Genomic DNA, 22,321 nt, shown 5'->3' on the forward strand with positions numbered 1-22,321 from the left:
TTGTATTATACCGCATAACTTTATACTGAGATGGATACTGGATCCCAGAGAAATCGAGGGAACTTCTTGAAAATCCGCAATAACTTTTTACTGGGTGTACAGATTTTAATAATTTTTAATTTAATCAAAAGCTGATGTTTGTCATGTGGTCACATATAAATTTTATTGAGATCTGATAACTACTTTTTGAGTAATCTTTGATAACGCGTAGTTACCTGACTATTTTTTCGTCGATCTACGTTGTATTACTCGTCGATGTAATTGAAGTCGGTTTTTGTTTCGTTTACGAGCAAACACAATTATTATTTATATACAAAGAGAAAGTTTGACTACCTTGTTGGCGCTTGATTATAAAAGAATAAATAAAATAAATAAATATATTTCGGATTCTGTTCCGTCTCTACGAAAAAAAATACCAAGCATACCTGTCTCCATCGCACACTGAGCGACTTTGAGCCTATGGAAAAGGCTGAAGGTAAAAGACCACATCTCAGCACTGTAGGTCATCACTGGGAACACACACTGATCAAACGCTTTTGACTTTAGGCACTGAGGTATACTGGACAAGAAAATATTTTGTAATTTCCCCAACACTGCACAACCGAGTTGGATTCTTCGAGTTACCTCTCTCTCAAAGTTGGACTTACCCATACGGATCAGTTGTCCTAGGTAAAGAAAGAAAAAAAGAAGAAAAGAAAACTTGTTGATTGGCAATTCACAGTTTACAAATGACAAAAGTGAACAGAAACATTAATAACAAAATGATACAATAAAAAAGAAAAAAGGGCAATGAAAACATACTTGTAGATAGCAATAGAAAAGAAAAAGCCAACAAGGTTACTGTGTCGCATTGTTTTTGACAGCAAAAATTTGCAGCCAAAAATATTGTTATTGTGGCCGAACCTATATCAGTAATATTACGGTATAATACAAAAGACAATGTGACAGACAACACAGATACAAATGAGAAGTAAAAGGTCGTAACAGATACTTACTATATACTTTATTATACTAGCTGAACTGGCGAACTTTGTATCGCCTTATTTTTTTTCTTAAATATAATAATTACATATATTAAAATAAAATATAGCCAATCTTTCAAGTTGGATCAAACTGCACACGGTGTGCATATTGGAATAAAATCGGTTTGTCGTTTAGGAGTCCATCGCAGACAACCAACGTGACGCGTAATTTATATATATATTACTAGCGACCCGCTATAAAATATAATTATAGCCTATGTCATTCACTGAAAAAATGATTAAAATCAATCCAGTAGTTTTGATTTATTCATTACTGCCCGTGGCCCGCACGCGTTAACTTTAGAGTAGAAGCCGGCCGGAACCGCCGCAAACGCTACGTACCGCAATTTTTAAATCTGTAATATCTTCGAAAATATTAATTTAAATCATATTCTGTAAGGGGCCATATAAATCTATATTAAATCAACGATGTATTTAAGGTATTTAAGGTATTTAATTGGGTAAGGATTAATGCTGTATTGGTTAAAATCGCTTTGAAAATTAGCCATTATTTGTCGTAAAAAGTAAATGACAAAAAAATGTTATTGTGGGATATCCATAAGACATAGACATATACCATAGCGGAGTTTTCTGTAGAACTTTTCAATATGTACAATACTTAGTACATTATTTTGATAAATCTCGTAGGGTTCAGGCTGCGTTTGCAATGTAAGCGGAAAAAATGTAATTTTTTACGACATCACATTAGAAACCTCAAAAATTAACATTATTTCTCCACTATTTAATGCACGTTATTATACATATAAACTTTCATCTTCAATTACTCTATCTATTAAAAAAAACCGCATCAAAATCCGTTGCGTAGTTTTAAAGATTTAAGCATACATAAGGACATAGGGACAGAGAAAGCGACTTTGTTTTATACTATGTAGTGAAGATATGCGAGTGTTTAAAGATAAGAAAAAAGTAAAAATAAGAAAATTGTAAATATATAAATGTAATTAATTGCATTAATAAATAAATGGAGTATAAACTAAATCACTACGTGACCAAATAAATATATAAAGATCCAAGGCCACAAGCCAACATCGCAAAAGGACTGTCAAATATAAAATAGAGGTTATAATACGCATAGGTAGAACTATTTGACATTATAGTTATTAGTCGACATTTATATCACGCTATTCAGCATGGTCGTGACGTGAATAAATTAAAGTCTTAGATGTATAATAAATTTTATTACACGGTTTGTGAATGAAAAAAAGAAAAAAAGAAAAATATTTATTGTTCACAGTTAAAAAAAAAAAAAAAAAAAAATGTAGTTTCACAGAGATTGCGAGCAATAGAGGTTCTCCTGAAGGGAACTGGGGTTAGGGTTGGCAACGCGCTTGCGATACTTCTGGTGTTGCAGACGTCTATAAGCTACAGTAATCGCTTACCATCAGTCGAGCCGTACGCTTGTTTGTCAACAGAATCAGACCAAGAATAAATATTTTCCAAGTTACTGTTAAACTTGAATGACACCACCAACTCGCTAACACTCTCACAGTCTTCCAGCAATTCCCATTTAACTGTGCTCAAGTTGCTACTAAATTGATCGATAGCGATGTCCCTCAGCAACCCGAGCGATTTACATGTGCTTCTAACTCTGGAATATGCTACACATCAACATGGCTCGCTGGAATGTCTGAGCATATCAAAGTCTTTCAGATTGCAGCTATGTGTGGTGAACTACGTAGATTCGGTATTAATTGCTTTAATGTATACGTAATTAATGTGTACGTAATACTCAAGTTTACTTTAAAAAATCCTGCTGTCTACGCAATCAAATGCTTTTGATAAGTCACGAAATACACCAATAGCATTTTGCGACCTCTACCATGCATGATATATATGTTTGAAAAGTGCACCAGCATCTGTCGTAGAGCGACCTGTAGCTAGCGTAACCATATTGTTCACTGTGAAAAATTCCATTAACTTGAAAATGGAAAAGAAGTTGATTTAGTATAATTTTTTCAAAAGTTTTAATTAAATACGGTAGGATCGATATGGTTCTATAATAACTAGGATCACTTCGATATCCTTTTTTAAAAAGTGGTAAAACTTTACTATATTTTAGCAAATCTGGAAATGAACCCAGTTTGATGATATTGTTAAAAGTTAAAGCTAAATACGGAGCGAGGTCATCAATGATAGTACTAGTTAATTTAACAGAAATATACTGATCATTTTTTTATATTAAGACTCTTAAATGCGTTTAGAATATCTAAAGAATCAACTTGCGAGAATGAAAAATCAACATTACATTTGTTAACGTCATTTTTAAGAAGTTGGGTAGAGTTTATTGATGATGAATTGAGTCGAGAAGTTAAGTCAATGGGTATTTTATCGAAAAAGGCTTCAAAGACGTTTTTTGTCATCCGAGGTTACAACTGCACCATTAATATTTAATTCAATCGGTATAGTTTGCTTATTACGTTTCCACAGACTATTAATTATATTCCATGTGCACTTGATTTTATCATTAGAATTAATAATTTTATCTTTGATATATTTTGATTTAGTAGCAATACAAACTAATCATATATCATATACGTACTTCCCGACCTTCTCCGAAACACGATGCATGTTATGATATAAGTATTATTCCGATCGGTTCAGTAATTTTTGCAGTATAGAGAACAAAAACCCGGCTCTCCATTTATTAGTATAGATATTATCGTAAAAGTAAAAAAAATGCATTGCTGTATTTAAGTAACATATTGGTGTGTTGATATCACATTGATAAAAAAATACATAAATATCCGCTCATGAATTATTATGATTAGCAGACTATGAAATATTACAGAAAAGTGTAAATGGTTGCAAAAGGTGTCCGATAAGATTTTAAGAGTCTTGCAATATCTTGATAAAATTACATTTTGACAGGTATATCTTGTCACCCAATTTTACACCCAATCATACTCTAAAATCAAGTATCATTAAATCACAAAGTAGAATTGAAATGTACATTATTTTTATAAAATTAATTAAGTATATATAATTGTAATTTATTAGAAAATATTTATAGAAATCAAGTACTAATAAGAGTATTAGACATATCATGATATAGCCACATTAATAAAATTTCAAAGCAATTAATGAAACCGGTTAAAGGAGAATGATGCGATTCCACACATTCTTGGGCCAAAATGTAATAAAATGAAAATTGTATAAATTAATGCATTTAGGCTTATTGATCCCTCGCTGAAAATTATCTATATTTTGGCTATCTGAGAGAGTGGAGTTATTAGACTTTTTGTAAAAGTGAGGTTATGTTACAATGTCTATAAAAAACCCGATCACTAAGTTCTTGTAGCATTAATGTTTGTTATATTTAGTAAAGACTGTTTGAAAACTCATTACAAATATTGATATACACTTGAAACCATAAATAAATATCAGGAATGGACTCGGAATGCATCGGAAAACAGTAAACACTAAACGAGTGACGGACACAGTATTACTGTTAGTAAGCTGTCAAAGCTGTCATTAAAAATATGATTTATTTTAAATCGATACGAAATCGATAATCATTTTGGTTTATCAAATATTAATTGATATTTTCGATATTAATGTAACTTTATTTAAATACACGTTATTGTTTACAGCTTTAATTATGCATCTAAATATCTTGAGTTAAATAACTAGTGCAAACATTTTCTTTTTGAATTCTGTAATCGATTATAGTGGAATCGATACCCAAATAATTTGATGAAAACTATCTTTCTCAATTTTCTCCGCTTCTAGATTCAGAATTGAGGTGATATTTTATATTTTTAAATAAAAAAATATGACCAATTTTTTAAACAATATCTCTACTCATTACATTTTGGCCCAAAAGTCGCATTCTCCTTTGCATTACACTTATTTTTCAACTAGCTTCACAAAAATGAGGAAGCTATCAATCAATTGTATTTTTTTATGTATGTTACCTCAGAACTTCTTACTGGATAGACTGATTTTAATTATTCTTTTTTTAATTGAAGCATTTAAATTTAATTGAGATCTGAGAAGAACTTTTTGAGTTATCTCTAAAAATGCGTATTTACTTACTACTACTTTTTTCGTATACATACGACGAATTACTTGTCGATGTCATTTCGGTTTTTTTTTTTCATTTGCGAGCAAACACTATAGATAGTATCACTCAAGATTACAAATAACGGTAAGTACTGCTTAAAATAGAAGTACTACACAACGTCACTAACAGTAAGCCGCAGTAAGTCGCCTTCGCTACACGACACAATGGCGACCGGCACAAAGGGATCTGCAACTATTATCGCCCTGTTAGCTATTACCCATTCGTAAGTACATAATTTGTTTATTTCAACAATCTAACACCATAATTCTTTTGTTATACCGTTTCAACGTTATACCGTTCAAACTTTTTTTGTATAAAACTAGTTTCATTACAAAATAAAAAAGTTGAAATACTAGTTTTTTTACAAGCGAGAAATTATGCGAAGTAGGTTTATAAAGTAAAAAATATTTAAGTAAAATTAGTTTTGTTACTATTTATTATTTTCGAAACATTTAATTATAGGCTTTTAATTTGTATTAAATTAAAATCCATAAAAATATATTAATTACAAAAAAAACTTAAATAATTCAATACACATAAAAAAAATTATGATATTAACAACATCCACTGTCGCTTGTTGCCCATGCCGTTTGTACTACATAAAATAATTGTTTTATTATCGCCGTGCGTTTTGTTTATTTACAATAGTTTAATTTTCACTTAAATTTTAAAACTACCATGATTACAAGAAAATGGAAATAAATCAATATTTTTAATATACACATACCGTTGTCTGTTCCAAAGGTAAGCATCTTAATGCTAGTATTAAAGGTAATGGTTTGAAAAAGCAGACATTGAACCGCAACCGACAATTTAGAAAATTTTAGTTTGTTCAGTAGTTCCTGAGTGTTTATACACGTATGTTAATATTATTTCTAATAAAAAAAGTATTAAAAAACTATTTAAATAAAAGATTTTATTCCGATACACTGAAAAGACGATACACTGCACTATTATAAATATTGCTAGATATACACGTGCGAATAATTCACACTAAATAAGTATAACAATTATCAGTTATTATACTTATCTAATACTATTAAACTAATACTATTAAACTTTAATAAGTAATACAATGTAGGTACACGAAAAAATAGTCAAGAAATACGCATTATCAAAGATTACTCCAAAAGTTGTAATCAGATCTCGATGAAATACGACCACATAATAAACATCGACTTTCGATTAAGTTAAAAATCATCAAAATCGGCACACCCTACTGGGTTAAGTTATGCGGATTTTCGAGAGTTTCCCTCGATTTCTCTGGCATCTCATCATCAGATCCTGGTTTCCTTATCATGGTACCACAACAGGGATATCTCCTTTCCAACAAAAAAAGAATTATCAAAATCTTTTCATAAACGACGAAGCTATCCCCGAACATACATTAAAAAAAATATTCATCCAAACCGGCAGCGAATCATTTTAATTCTCTTTTCTACTACTAATTCTTCACGATTTACTAAAAATACCTCGGAGCTCGGTCACCCAGGTACTTATACTTAAGAGTTGATTTGAAATTGAACAAATAATTTACTGACCGTCAATCGTGGCAGGATTGCTGTATATATACAGCGCCGCGTTGGCGCAAAGGTCACAGCACTGGTTTGTGGCTGTTGCGCTGGCGGTTGCGAGTTCGATCCCCGCACATAACAAACATTTGCATCGGTCATAGAGATATTTGCCGTGGTCTGGGTGTTTGTGCAGTCCTTGTCGGTCTCTCCACCGTGCCTTAAACCGCCAGTTCCGGTTGTTATCATGTATACCTGAACGATCGCTTCGTTACTCATAGTAGGGAATATATCCGCCAACCCACACATTGGAGCAGCGTGATGGATTAAGCTCTAATCTTTCTCCTACATGGGTAAAAAGGCCTATCCCCAGCAGTGGAGTATTACAGGCTGAAACGTAGGAATAACTCAAAAAGTACCCTTCCAATCTCGATCGAATTGAAATGGGACTATATGACAAACACCTACAATCGATTAAAAAAAATAATCATTAAAATCGGTGCATCCAGTTAAAAGGTTTGAGGTAACACACATTAAAAATACAATCGAATTGAGAACCACCTCCTTTTTTGAAGTCGGTACTTTTACCTACGATGCATCGAATTTGACGGTATCGATGTTTTCTTTTTTGTAAATCTCTATCCCAAATAATTGTGTTGTGTTAAAACGAAAAAAAACCGACTTCAATTACATCGACAAGTCCACGTAGATCGACGAAAAAATAGTCAAGCAACTACGCGTTATCAAAGATTATACAAAAAGTAGTTATCAGATCTCGATAAAATTTATATGTGACCAAATGATAAACATCAGCTTTCGATTAAATCAAAAATTATCAAAATTGGTACACTCAGTAAAAAGTTTATCGGATCGGATTTTCGAGAGTATCCCTCGATTTCTCTGAGATCCCATCATCAGATCCTGGTTCCCTTTCGAACAAAAAAAGAATTATAAAAATCGGTACATCCAGTAGAAAGTTATGCGGTAATAATACAACGTAGGTCGACGAAAAAAGCGTCAAGTATAAACGCATTATTAGATATAACTCGAAAAGTGGTTGTTAGATCTCAAATAAATTTAAATGGGACCAATTGACACACACTACCTTTCGATTAAAACAAAATTTGTCGTAATCGGTCTACCCGGTCAAAAGTTCTGATGTAACAACATACATTAAAAAAAAAATACAGTCGAATTAAGAACCTCCTCCTTTTTTGGAAGACGGTTAAAAATTAATTATTTACTACAACGTACCTACTGTTTTTTGTGATAGCACCATGTCAGACGATATTTTAGTACTTATTACACGTAAACTTAGCTTGTAAGTAATATTAGAACAAGAATAACGATGCATTTCATATCTTGTTACTAGAGGAATTGCGCAGTACACAAAATTTCCGGAAGGATTTACTTTTGGTGTAGCAACAGCTGCTCATCAAATTGAGGGTGCATGGAATGTCAGTGGTAAGTGAAATATACCTCATTTTATTTATGACAAAACGCACAGTATCAGTATCATATCACATACTTGAACCAGTCTGTCAATCAAATTTTTATCTTAGCTCAACTTAAAAAAGTAATCTTGGTACTTATCTTCGGTTCAATAAGTAAACAGGATGTTGTTACGAAATTATAATGTGATAATTTCTATATTTATCTTTAATCATAAAAAAAATCTTATAACATTCACACACGGTCGTCTGTTCCTAAGGTAAGCAACTTAATGCTTGTGTTATAAATAACAGCCGACTGCTCTACTTAGCATTTTTTTTTTTATGAATATACGTGGAAATAATAAATATATAAATACAAGTATTACACCCAGACTCAGGCGGGCATCGAACCCACTACCCGAGGAGCAGAAAGCAGGGCCACTACAAATAGTGCCAACGGACTAGTTGAATAAAATGTTCTTAAAAAAAGTGTTTTGAAACAGGAAAATCAGAAAATGTTTGGGATCGTTTGTCACACTCGAATCCCTGGATGATCGCTGATGGAACAAATGGAGACATTGCATGCGACTCTTATAACAAATATCAAGAGGACGTAGACGCACTCGCCTACCTCGGCGTGGACTTTTACAGGTTCTCTCTCTCCTGGGCAAGAATTCTGCCAAGCGGCCGTATTGATAACATAAATCCAGATGGAATTCGATACTACAATGACTTACTTAATGCTTTGGCCGAGAAGAATATTGAACCATTGGTAAAATGACATAACTTTGATTATGACTTTATATGTCCATAGCGTATTTACTTACAAATAACATTGCTTTATGGTTTTGCTTAAAAAAATCGTAAGTATGCCACATCTATTGTTGAACAAAATAGTAATCCTGTCCTTTTATGAAGGAAAATAGCTAGAGCTTAATACGTAGACGCCACTGCGAGTTATCTGATATATCTACATATCTCCTTTTCATGGAACTTTATATGTTTTTGCAGTAGTATTTTTTAACACTTATTTAATGTTTTTATGCAGGTCACCTTATTCCACTGGGATTTGCCGCAATCCCTTCAAGATCTTGGTGGATGGGCCAATCCTAAAATGATCGATTACTTCCGTGATTATGCCGACGTATGCTTCAGAGAATTTGGCGACAGAATAAAGTCTTGGATTACTATTAATGAGCCATACGAAATTTGTGAAGATGCTTATGGTGACGAAAAAAAAGCTCCAGCTATTTTAAGCCATGGTGTTGGAAACTATTTATGTAGTGACACACTTCTCAAGGCCCATGCTGAAGTGTACCATTTGTATAATGACACCTATAGGCCACAACAAAATGGAAGGATAATGATCTCAATCAACTCTATATGGTACGAGCCAGAAAACCCGGACAATGCCGAACAAGTTGCCCTTGCAGAAGTGGCGAACCAGTTCAAAGTATGTCAGAATATCATTAGATAAGGTGATGGTTTAACGCAGTGGCCATAGCCCATGGATGTTGCACTAACGGTCACGGTTTCGATCCCGCACATGACGTTTTATTATAGACCATACATGTGTTTATGCGATTGCATTACATACATGATATATTTATTCCGCTATTGTATAGTTTGAAGCGCTGATTGTTAAAGTTATAATTATCATTTATCTTCAGTACTTGTTGATTTTATACTAAGTTTTCTCCCTTTTATAGTTCGGATGGTTTGCGCATCCCATTTTCACTGAAAAAGGCGGATACCCAGATGTTATGGTCGAAAACGTAGCACAGCAAAGCCAAGTTGAAGGTCTTACTAAGCCTCGTCTGGAACAATTTGATAACTATTGGATCGAAAGAATTAAGGGTACTTCCGATTTTTTGGGTATTAATCACTATACGACACATTTGGTAACTGGACCAGGCGTAGACCCTACTGCTAGATCTCCTTCCTGGTTGAAAGATATTGGCGCGGTTACCTCATTAGAAGTCGGTGGTGACTCAGCTTCAGAGTGGCTACGAGTAAGTATTTTACGTTATGCCTGTTTTACTTATACGTTTTTATCCAATAAATAAAATAGTAATCATGAACTTGTTAAACGTCAGGTTGTTCCGACTGGTTTTGCAAACTTGCTACGTTGGTGTAAGAGCTCTTACAATGATCCACCAATTTATATCACCGAAAATGGATTTTCAGACCGTGGTACTTTAGAAGACTATGGACGCATTCAGTATTTTAATGTAAGTCTTTGCTCGTAAATAAACTACAAACACTTTCACAACAACTAAGTATTAATACGATGTCTTTATGCCGTTTTAGGACTACCTTTCAGCAATTCTGCAGGTGATTTACGAGGACAATGTCAAAGTCCTCGGTTATACTGTGTGGACTCTTATGGATAATTTTGAATGGCGCGCCGGGTTTTCGTAAGTACTTAAAGAAATTTACTTAAAAACATTTACGTAAACACTCAACATAACTTATAATTTAATATTATTTTATTGGCTCGACAAATTATCTAATAAGCTTTAACACATTTTACGCTGGTAAACTGTTAAACTATATTACTATTATTTTATTTCTTTTCTTAGTATTGCGTTATACAGTCGCATGTTTCTACCTAATTAGCTTTTTTTTAACGTGGGGAAAATCCATCATGGAGACCCTCCGGCGCGGGGGTGCCAGAGGGTTATGTCAGACTCCTACTGACTGAAAAAACCACCACGTATGAGCAGTCGTCCGCCTGGGTGGGGCGAGATGGGGTCGCGTTAGCATTCGCCACCTAATTAGCTATTAAGTAGCCTAGCTTATATATGACGCACCGCTCTATACCATATTTTATTGCATTTGTGATACATTAATGCATACTTATCCAAGTCTCATGCCTTTAGGTTAATTACTAAAGCAATTTTACAACCTGAACACCAAAGTGTCGAAACGTAGTGTAACTAACTTCCTAAGCTATAACATGCTACACGTTATCGGGAGAATCTCTCTATTTTAACCTTAATGCAGTGTCCTTATAAATAAATAAATATTTTATCATACACACACGGTCATCTGTTCCTATGGTACGCAACTTGATGCTTGTGTCAAAGGTAACAGCCAAGTATTATAGCTAAATACCTATATTTTTTTTAATTATACATAGACTTTTTACATATTATAAATATGAAAATAAAAATAAACTACAGACTCGGCGGGAATCATTACCAACGCACTTTATGCATAAACTATCCAAGTTAAAATGATATTAAATGGGTAAATATTTAAATAAATTACCGGTTCTTCACGATTTTCTTCACGCAGAAGTAAATCTTGTACACAATACTGATGATTGATAAAATTCTTCCTTATTTTGTTCCACTTCTCAGGGTCAATTTTAAAACAAAATTAAATACGTGCTTCAGTGTTCTTCGTTTCAACGAGCACTAATTCTTTTCTCATAAAAATAATCCCTTCGGCCATTAAATTCTCTATATTACACATTACTATCTGTTCAACATACACACAGTTATTTGTTACTAAATTATAAAACTTAATGCCTGCGTTTTAGATACCAATTGACTGAAACAGATATTTATCAACGGATCATATTTGTGCCAATGGGCCAATCTATTCACTTCACACAAACAGTCACTCCTGTAGACCTTACGAAACTAATTGAAACAAACCTTGGCATAAAATGTATAAATTACCTTTGAACCATGAAATATAAGCCTAATAATCATTATATTTCAGAGAACGCTTTGGTCTCTACTATGTGGACATTAACGACCCGGAGCGGCCGAGAACACCTAAACTGTCCGTCGAATACTACAAACAGCTGGTGGCTAACCGTGAACTACCTCAAGATGAACGCTTTAAAGATCCTGCTGTAAGTGTGAAGCAAACATTACACTGAACAATTTTATACTGTCATTTCGTAGTATTGAAAATGGTTTTTTTTCAAAGTCTTACTTATACTGCAACTTTAAATTTCTATAAAAGGCTTGACAAAAATTCATTTTCCAACAAACAGTAGTATATCGGGTATAAGATACTTTACTGCACAAAGGCTTAGAATTTCCTCCGAAATATAGATTTCATCCAGAAGTTTATCATCCAGACCTTTATAAAAAACTTCTAAACCTATTTTTAACTTGCGATCGTTTGTTTCTATCCATATATTGTTCATCAATTAAAAATGCTTACGATTCAGCCTGTAACATCCCACTGCTGGTATAGGCCCCATCCTCCAAAGATCGGAACTTGATTCAACACGCTGCTTCATTGCAGTGTGGTAGATATATTCGCATTCTATAAGTTACGAACGCTATCAGGTGTACATGATAATAACCGGGACCGACAGCTTAACGTGCTCTCCAAGGCACGGTGGGGAGACCCACAAGGATGGACGTACAAAGTAGAAAAAAATATTTGTAAAATATCTATCAAGAAAGGGAATCAAATCCGCAAACAGGTGATGTTTAAGCGCATACATGGCACGCAACCACAACAACAGAGCGGCTGTTAATGAACAATGTTTAATATACACTTAATTGTGTCAAATAACTAATATACTGCTAAATAATACTGCTTTATACCGCTTTAACTAATAATAAGCTGATGTAATTTTCTTTGATTAAAACGATAAAACAATGCATCTTTATCTAAACAAGAAATCACGCCATTTATATTTAATATTTTTATATCTAACATACAAACTAAACTAATTTTATTGGTGGATTATAAAAATGTTTTATAAATTTCTTCAAAAGCTGTAGACCCAGATTACGAACCCGTCGAACACGCGAATTTCAAGGCATTGTTAGTGAATATTGTCTGCGAGAACCGATTTTTTAGTTATAAAAATATTTCAATACTTATTATTTGTGTATATTATAATTATATACATTTTACATCTTCTAAACTATAGACAATGCGACTTATATTAGTCCAATACACTTAGTCGTCTTTCTACCCTTCCAAATCCTTCGATTTCATCACCTTTTACTTTTTCTGTATACGTTTTTAGTGATGTTGAGAAAAGTATGAATTCAAATGCCTAATTGCCTACCGCATTTTACTAGTCTCGATTCTATTAGCCGTAATATTACGGCCATATATATGGTCGTCCTTATTACAGATTCTATCCTGCCTGGCTTAATCAATATGTTCAACGAATCCTTTACTTCCAATACATTTAATACGTGCTAGAAAGATGTTGAAATTACTCATATACTAAAGAAACCATTCTACTGTGTTTTCTAATTTTCTTTCTATTGCAATCCTTATTGCAATATTTCTTTTTTTTGTGTCTAAAATTCTCGAACGTATTGTCCACCAGCAACTTTCATTATTCCTTGCCTAAAATAATCTCCATATAAAATAATTTACAATAAATATAAAATAATCTTTGTTAGTGGATATCTTGTCAAAGTCTTTAATGATATTACACTTGTAATTAAATATTATTCTAGTGAATATCGTTATTAATAGTTGGAATTTAGTAGTTATATTTTTACTTATATTTTGTACATTACATTGGACTTTTAGCATGATATACAAAGCTTTTAATTTCAACAGGTGAGGGGACGCAACTAAAGCATGGTAGAGTTAACAAAAAATACTTAATATGCATGTTATATTTATGAATAAAATTATTTATTAATATGTTTTTGTGTTTATTTTATCTTATATAAAAAAACCTCTGACTAGCAGATAGAAATAATACTTACATAATTTTTCATTAATTTGTTTAATTAATATGTATTAAGTAGCTCTTTTCAAATAATATTGTTTTTTTTTTTTGTTATACAGCTAAGATTCTTTTTGTTTTCCTACAGCTTACGAAAACCAAAAGAACAGAACTATAAGGAATTAAGCTGGTGATAAAAACGACACTGGATCTTAAACAAATAATTATTTGTTTCATATAAGAATATCAAATTATTTACAATGAAATTATGGCGAATTCGAACGATTACACTTTTCTCGTTATAAAATTGATTTATACTACAGAAAATATAATACTAGAGAAAAAGATTTGCATATGTAAGTCTGAAAATGAATGAACTGAATGGTTATGAGTCTCACAATCTTGTCCTAGTGACGTGCTGCCGGCGACACGCAAACGATTAGCAAACATGAAACGTTATCACTATGTCTTTTTAGTGAAAACATAGTATGTATTCTTTAACTTTAAGGAAAAAAATAAGCTGAAAATAATTTAAAAAAAAAACTTTGTTATGAAACATACATTCCAAATACAGAATCAACGCACCAGTAACTTTTTATTAATATTATCGAAAAGATTTCTAATTGATTTGGTCGATGTCCATCTTTGATCGTTTATGTTAGTATTTCTATACTTATATTATAAAGAGCAAAGATTTGATTGTTTTTTACATAGGCTATATTTTCAAAAATATTATTAAAAAAAATATTTTGAAATTTTTGTTAAAGTGCGAAGCCGGGGGGGATACTAGTTTTAAATAAAACGAAGTATTAATTTACATATAAAAACTTTATTATTTAGCTGTGATCTACTGTAAGTTCGAGGTACCTCTCCGAGTCGGGCTACATATTTCGAGCTCACAATATAAAACAAAATACTTCAAACGTAGTAGCATTTGTGAATTTTGACAATGTATTTCTTAATGTAAAGGTAATTTTAATGTTTCGTTCACCAAACATAAAGGTGTTTACGACACATAATAATAGGTATATAAAATATTACCATATAACTAAAAAACCCTTTATAAATTATACAGCGTCTTTGAATGTTGAACAATTAAAATGAATTGAATTTATTTAGGTCATCGTTTAACGTTTGAAGTCGCGTGAACGGACAAACGTCTAGAAAAACAATATTTTAAAGGCACAAAAAACATCATATATCTACAATTTGCCAGTTTCAATGGGTAAATCTAACTGAGGTAGGGCACAGCAGGAATTTCCTGCTCAAAATATGTAGCAGCCCGACTGGGGTAGTACCTCGACCTTACAGAAGATCACAGCTAAATAATACTGCTCTCAAGCAGTATTGTGTTCCTGTGGTGAGTAAGGTGACCAGGGCTCCTGGGGGGATTGGGGATTGGGTCGGCAACGCGCTTGCGATGCCTCTGGTGTTGCTGGCGTCTATAAGCTACGGTAATCTCTTACCATCAGGTGAGCCGTACGTTTGTTTGTCAACATTTTTTTTTTTTTATGTCACTAGGTCAACAAACAAGCTGACCTAGTGATATAAAAAATTAATTAAGAAACTGAAAGACTGACCTAGTTGTAATCGCCTGTAAAAATCCCATTGCTGAGTCTTTATATAGAAGAAGGACTGGGGTTTAAAACATCACGCTGCACCACTGTAGGTAATCGGTATTCCTTAATACAGGCAACGTTCGTTAATAACAACCGGACCTTACTTACGTTACGACCGTGCTTTACGTGATCTCCAAGACAACGTAATGAGACCCGTAAGGATACCACCACACTATAAATTAAAATATAATTGATTAAGTACAAATATCTGTTCTGAACGTAAATTTATCTCTTCATCATTTAAACTATCAAGTCTTCGCCATAAAGCGTAAAGTGTAAAAGGTATAAGTCAAGAAGTCGTGAGATTTTTTTTTTAATAGGTAAGTACAATGTTGATGTAGATTTCAAATATAAATAGCTTTAAAGTTATTCACAGCATAACCGTAGGAATACCACTACAAATTTAGAATGACAACTACTACAGGTAACTTTTGTTTGAATAGTAAGAAAGCATCCCGAATTCCCATGTAGGCTTCGTCTCCAATTTATCCAATCCTTATTTTTCTTTTAAGTACCTACCATCTATACAAATAAATAAAATTGGAGTCTCTGTTTGTAATATTAAAATAACTGCTTTTTACTAAATGCATATGGATGTATGTATACACGGTACATATTATACCCAACTTACATTTTTTATAATTTTTGTTTGTCTTTCTGTCTGTTTATTGCGGCTAATCTCCGAAAAAGCCGGACCGATTTTGACGAGACTTTCACTGACAGATGTAATGTAGTACTATTATTTTACTTTTATTTTAGTAATTTGTTTATTTTATAACTCACTTAGTTAATATCAACGTGTTTTATGAATAACAAAATTTTTTGCCGATTCTTCTCTGTAGAATCTGCATTCCAAACCGGTGCTAACTTTACTTTTGAAAACGATTAAAATTTTGATTTGTAAAATGAAGATTCGAAGGTGCTTTTGAAGCTTAGTTGATTTTTTTTTTCTTTTTTTATTTAGGACAACTTACAAAACATACACTAATAAATATCATTTACAGACGTGTTTTACAATATTTTGATAAGTGCTGCTTTATTCACAAATTGTCACAGCATACTATATTTAAACATTTAAAGCAAAGAAAAAAGAAAGTAAAAATATACTTTATACACTTAAAAAAAGGAAAAACAATAACAGAATGCTTATACGTAAAGAAAAAAAAAATAAACAAGATTCAAAATATTCTGTAAATCAAGGGCAACTACAATCGACTACCTACAAATAAATCCATTTCAAAGTAAAAATATCATTCAGAATTTATTCAAAATAATGTTTCTAAAATAATACGTTTAAAATTGCTGAGACCGATATGCAAGGTATCCAAGTCCTTATTGGTTTGAGACAAAAGGTTATAAGTATGTGTTATTCTGTTTACTGGAGAATGCTTTCCCAACTGGGTCTTTGTTTTAGGAATAAAAAATAGTGTTATATGTTTTCTAGGCATTCTAACAGGAATATTAAAGAAAATCAAAGCAAGAAGCTTGGGACAATCGATTGCGTTGTTCAAAATTTTCTGTAGAAAAGACATGTCCATGAATTGTCTCCGACCGGCCAACGGTAGCATTCGATACTCTCTCAACCTATTCGAGTAATCATTCCTATCAGAGGTATTGCCAAAACGGAAAGAAAAGAATTTCGTAATTTTTTTTGAACCCTTTCAACCCTATCAACGTGTACTTTGTAATGTGGTGACCAAACAATTGAACAGTATTCAAGTTTACTTCGGACGTAACTGTTGTAAAGAGTGATAGCTGTTGAGGTCTTACGAAATTCCTTTCCCCTTCTCATTACAAAACCGAGAGATTTTAAAGCTGCTTTAACGATATGGTTTGTGTTCTGTAAATTGCATTTTTGAATCTAAAATTACGCCGAGATCACGAACAGTGTAAACCCTTTTAATTGCAACATTAAATATTTTGTATTCGCTCTCTATAGCGCGCTTCTTCCTTGTGAATTTCATGTGGAGGCATTTATTTATATTTAATTTCATGCTGTTAGTTTTACACCAATCAACGAGAGAATCAATATCTTTTTGAAGTAGTGATACATCAGATTGAGAACTTATTGTGCGAATTAACTTCAGATCATCGGCATTGAGAAAATTTTTAGAATATTTAAATTTAGAGCATAAACTATCTATAAATATATTGAAAAACATGGGACCTAGAATAGACCCTTGTGGTACGCCCGAGTGCGCACAGAATGGTTCAGATTGGAATCCATCAATAACAACGCGTGACGGTCTCATTCGAAAGTATGAGCTACACCATTCCAATAGATTATCCGTTATGCCCAAGGATCTAAGTCTATCCAATAACATATTATGGTTGACTTTGTCAAAGGCCTTCGAAAAGTTTGTGTATATTGCGTCTATCTGCGCACCTTTATCTAAGTTCAGGATTATTTCATTGACATATGTTATTAAATTTGTATTCGTAGATCTTCCGGATATAAAACCATGCTGATGTATACTGAGATACGGCTTGACATAGGTAAAAAGTTTATGGTAAACTAGGGATTTGAAGACCTTTGACATAGCCGACAAAATAGAGATTGGGCGATAATTGTCTGCCAACTCCACTCTACCGCCCTTGTGAATAGGAACAATCCTGGCTTCCTTCCATTTTTCAGGAAAGATGCCTATTTTTAGAGATACGTTGTAGATGACATATAGAGGAAAAGACAGTACTGCAGCACAACGAACAAGAAAAACTGGAGGAATATCGTCAGGTCCAGAACCTTTACTAGTGTCAAGTCTTTTTAATTTCTTTTCAACATCTTCCTGCGATAGATAAATATTCCCTATGTATGTCTAAGGTTCATGTTATTCATGACTGATAATATTATTATCTTCGTATACAGAAGAAAACTGAGCAGCAAATAAGTTTGAAATGTCCCTCTTATTTTCGGCTATCAAATCACCTAATATCATTGTGTTTGGATATAAACTATTTCTATTGCGTGTATTTTTTATGTGAGTCCAAAAATATTTAGGGTTTTTAGAAATGGCGTCCTCGACAGATTCTATGTAATTGTTATAGCATTGTTTTATTAATCTATCATAGTCTTTTTTTAAGATATTTAAATTCAATTAAATCGAGAGGATTGTTGTATTTTTTTACTTTAATTCGGTATTTGTTTTTCCTTTTCAAGGCAGAAATTAGTTTGTAAGAGAACCAGGCCGGAAACAACGATTTTGATTTGTGTTTTTTTTTGGACATGAAGTTCGATAATATTTGAAAGTATTTGAAGAAAAAGTTTAAGCATATCATTAACATTGCTAAAAGAGACCCGAAATTCATATAACCAGTTTATATTATCAAGGGACATTATTATTTTATCATAATCCGCTTGAAAAAAATTGTATTTGTTCTTTGATGAATTACGAGAGGTGGACGACTTATGAGAAGTTTTGATACTTACCTCAATATTCAAAGCAGGATGCAAAGACTCAATTTTACGAATGGGTGACGTGCATTCTTCGACCTTGATGCTGTTATCATTTTTATTATAAAGTACCAAGTCAAGAAATTTATTTTTAATATTTTTACGCTATTAAATTGAAACAATGAATTGAAGTCCAAAAAATCAATAAACATGTTATTTAGAGCGCTATTATTGCTACTAATACAATTGACAGAATCCGACCAGATTAAATTAGGTAAATTAAAGTCACCAACCATTAAGACAGAACTGTTATCATTTCGAAAGAAAGGTATGGTACTGTTTACATTGTTAACAAATGTCTCAAGAAGTGACATATTTACAGGAGGTGGCAGATAGACAGTGCACACGTGTAAAGTCTGTCTACATCTGCCGATCCCCATCTGTATCGAGACCCATAGATGATTTTAACATAAACCTCCGTTGATACCTAAAGAAAACAACGCCCTAATGTTATAAGTGATTCCATATTGACACAGCTGATTGTAATTTTATTATTTATAAAATGATTTTAACTAATACTTATTAGCTATTAGCTTCTTACACTATTAATTATAATTACGATATAAACCTTACTCGTATTTTGATTTTAAAAAATCGCCCATTACAGAATATGAAGTAATTATTTAGTTTCTGCCCCTACACGTAGGTGTGTAATTTTAGAGTACAATCTAAAAGTAAAAAAAAACAAGTAGAAATACTCGTCTACAATTAGTATTACTATAGCTGACCAGTACTGAATATTTAGTAAAATGCTTTTTTTATAATTGTATTTACTTGCAAACGAAAAAAAAAACAATTCTAATTACGTCAACAACTAATACAACGTAAGTAGACCCAAAATAGTCAAGTAAATCGGCGTTAAAAAATCGTATCGGTAATAATCGTAATCGGCGTCAAAGATTACTCAAAAAGTAGTTACCATGCCTGAATCAAATTTAAATTAGACCACAATAGATCAACTTTCGATTAAAACAATAATCATCAAAATTATTTATAAAGAATAAACTGCTTCTGCCCATTCTTCGCTGTAGTGGATAATGTAGCTCACTGCGTTACAGTATGCCAGGTCGAACAGATTGATACAGTATGCCAATCGAAGTAGTTTTACTGGATTCGGACAGATGGCGTTGCGTCAAAGTACGCACCGTCACATAAATACACGTCATCAAAGATTACTCAAAAATTACTTATGTTTGATAATGTTGGTATTTAGTCCCTATTGTACATTTTTGTGTAAATATTTTGAAATAAATAAAATTAAGTAAATAAATCATCTGTAATTAGTTTGTAATAGTTTAGTTACTAACAACTGTAGTTTTAGTTCCACATTAAATGTTTGTATTGTTTTAGGTTAAGATGTAACAATGAAAGTCTGACTATTTTGCCTGTTCAAAATTAAATTGAGACTGTTATCTCAACTGCACTGACCAATCAATCTCCTTCGTGTGTTTTCCACTCTACGTCACATTGGCGGAATCAACCGTGCTCCTCTGGCACAACTGAAGGCCATTAAACAAGTCATTCAATCAATCAATCAAAAGTACTCATTATATCTCGATCAAATTTAAATGGGACTGATGACTACTTTTGAATAATCTTTGATAACGCGTATTTACTTGATTATTTTTTTATCTACTTACGTTATTCGCATCTACTTGTATTACTTTTCGATTAATTAAAATAAATTATTTTTCTTTATTGTATCGGTTTATCTGCGTAACGGTTTTTGTTAGATTTGTAAATTAGGACACTGAATATCTTGAAACTTAGTTCGATGTCCGTGGGAGAGGAGATAAACTAAAGAGCAAGTGTATTTTTACGTTACAATGCATTTTCAAAGTCTATTAGTTCAGGAATTACAAACATCACGACACCCAAAATTAAGTCCAAAATAACCTGCAACGTACAAAAACCTTTAAAGTACCGGTGTCTTTTATACATTCTTTTTTTAATAAAGATGTACTTTAAAGACAGATCCGTTAATATTATAAGATCTTGTGTTTGGTATTTTAGAAGTTGACAGACATCAAATACCTTAGTAATAGCTCTCAACTTGGAAGCCGTAATGTACCTTTAACGTACGACTCAGCTTAAGAGGAAAGGGTACCGAAGAGACTTTTCAAAAATAGGTATTTGAATAAAATGTTTCTGTCGCGCTGCATGCCGCTACCGCGCCCCGCGCCATCTCCGCCCCGTTTTTTCTATGTGTGACTGTCGTGTGTTAGTGTGCGTGCGCCGGCTATTCAGCTATTAATTGTTGACGATATTTTAGTATTCGCATCTTTCGTTTGTGATTGACTACGAGTACATATAGCGCATAGTGCTATTTTTCTGAATTTGGCTTGTTTTATTGAATTTGTTCTGCATCGTATTGCTGTGACTCGGCTTACTATTATTGAATTTCGTAAACTACTTATTATTATGTTTTATTATTTTGACTTGGATACTCTTTGTGACTTGATACATGTCTATATTTTTGTGGGTAATTATCGAAATACTTGGTACTTTATTTATGAATTAGGTATGTACATGGTTGAGGTGTGTGTAAGAATGGGTAATGAAATACATACATAATTATAGTGTATACATGTAGTACATAGTATAAGTGTAAGTATAGTATATATATGTAATGTAGTACATACACAGTATAAAATGTTTGCCTTAGTACCTATATAATTTGTAATGTCTCATGTTTGTCGCAGTTATTAATACATAGGTATAGGTTATATATATTAATTAACATATAATTGCGGCGATATAACAATGGTTAAAAATAATATTATAATTAAAAAAAAACAAGAAAAGCCGCCTGCGTGAAGAATAACTATTAGAAAGTCAATTGAAAAAGCTGGAACAAGATAAAAATTCAATAATTACACAAAGATAGCTAAATAAATCACACCAATTTCAAACATTATGTACTGTACACTTACAAAAATCATGAAGGCGACTTTTTCAATTATTATTTTATTTATGTTTTTTTAGTTAGGCAAATTACGTAATCGATTGAATTTTTTTAAAAAGTGGTTGATTAACATGACATAACATAACAATACACTTTATTGAACACCAACAGAAAATAATAATACGTATTAAATTGATTTTTAACCGACTTCCAAAAAAGGAGGAGGTTCTTAATTCGACTGTATTTTCCTTTTTTTTATATATATATGTAACTTCAGAACTTTTGAGTGGGTGGACCGAGTTCGACTTGTACGCAAAGGAAAAAAAGCCGACTTCAATTACATCGACATGATGTAATACAACAAAGGTAGACGAAAATATAGTCAAGTAAATACGCGTTATTAAAGATTACTCAAAAATTTGTTATCAGATCTCGATGAAATTTAAATATGACTACACGATAATTATCAGCTTTCGATTAAATTAAAAATATGCGGTATAATACAACGTAGGTCGACGAAAATAGTCAAGTAAAAACGTAATATTTATATTACTCGAAAAGTTGTTGCTAGATCTCAAATAAACTCAAGTGAGACCAAATGACACACACCACCTTTCGATTAAAA

The 22,321-nt window shown here is 32.4% G+C and overlaps 1 protein-coding gene across 1 annotated transcript; it reads left to right on the forward strand.

Annotated features, from left to right (window-relative positions):
• Positions 1 to 5,270: 5,270 nt before the first annotated feature.
• On the forward strand, positions 5,271 to 13,696 carry LOC123653854 (myrosinase 1-like). The gene is made up of 9 exons (XM_045589834.1): positions 5,271 to 5,329; positions 7,990 to 8,081; positions 8,554 to 8,822; positions 9,099 to 9,503; positions 9,760 to 10,062; positions 10,147 to 10,281; positions 10,361 to 10,467; positions 11,783 to 11,918; positions 13,610 to 13,696. The coding sequence occupies exons 1-9, from the start codon at positions 5,271 to 5,273 to the stop codon at positions 13,625 to 13,627; spliced, it is 1,524 nt and encodes a 507-aa protein (XP_045445790.1). The 3' UTR covers positions 13,628 to 13,696.
• Positions 13,697 to 22,321: the final 8,625 nt, after the last annotated feature.

Source organism: Melitaea cinxia, chromosome 1 (assembly GCF_905220565.1).
Source record: "Melitaea cinxia chromosome 1, ilMelCinx1.1, whole genome shotgun sequence".
NCBI classification, from domain to species: domain Eukaryota; kingdom Metazoa; phylum Arthropoda; class Insecta; order Lepidoptera; family Nymphalidae; genus Melitaea; species Melitaea cinxia.

Coding starts and splice junctions, on each gene's coding strand:
- LOC123653854 (XM_045589834.1), top strand. CDS start 5,271: ATGGCGACCGGCACAAAGGGATCTGCAACTATTATCGCCCTGTTAGCT. Junction 5,330..7,989: donor CTGTTAGCTATTACCCATTC/GTAAGTACATAA, acceptor TCTTGTTACTAG/AGGAATTGCGCAGTACACAA. Junction 8,823..9,098: donor AGAAGAATATTGAACCATTG/GTAAAATGACAT, acceptor GTTTTTATGCAG/GTCACCTTATTCCACTGGGA.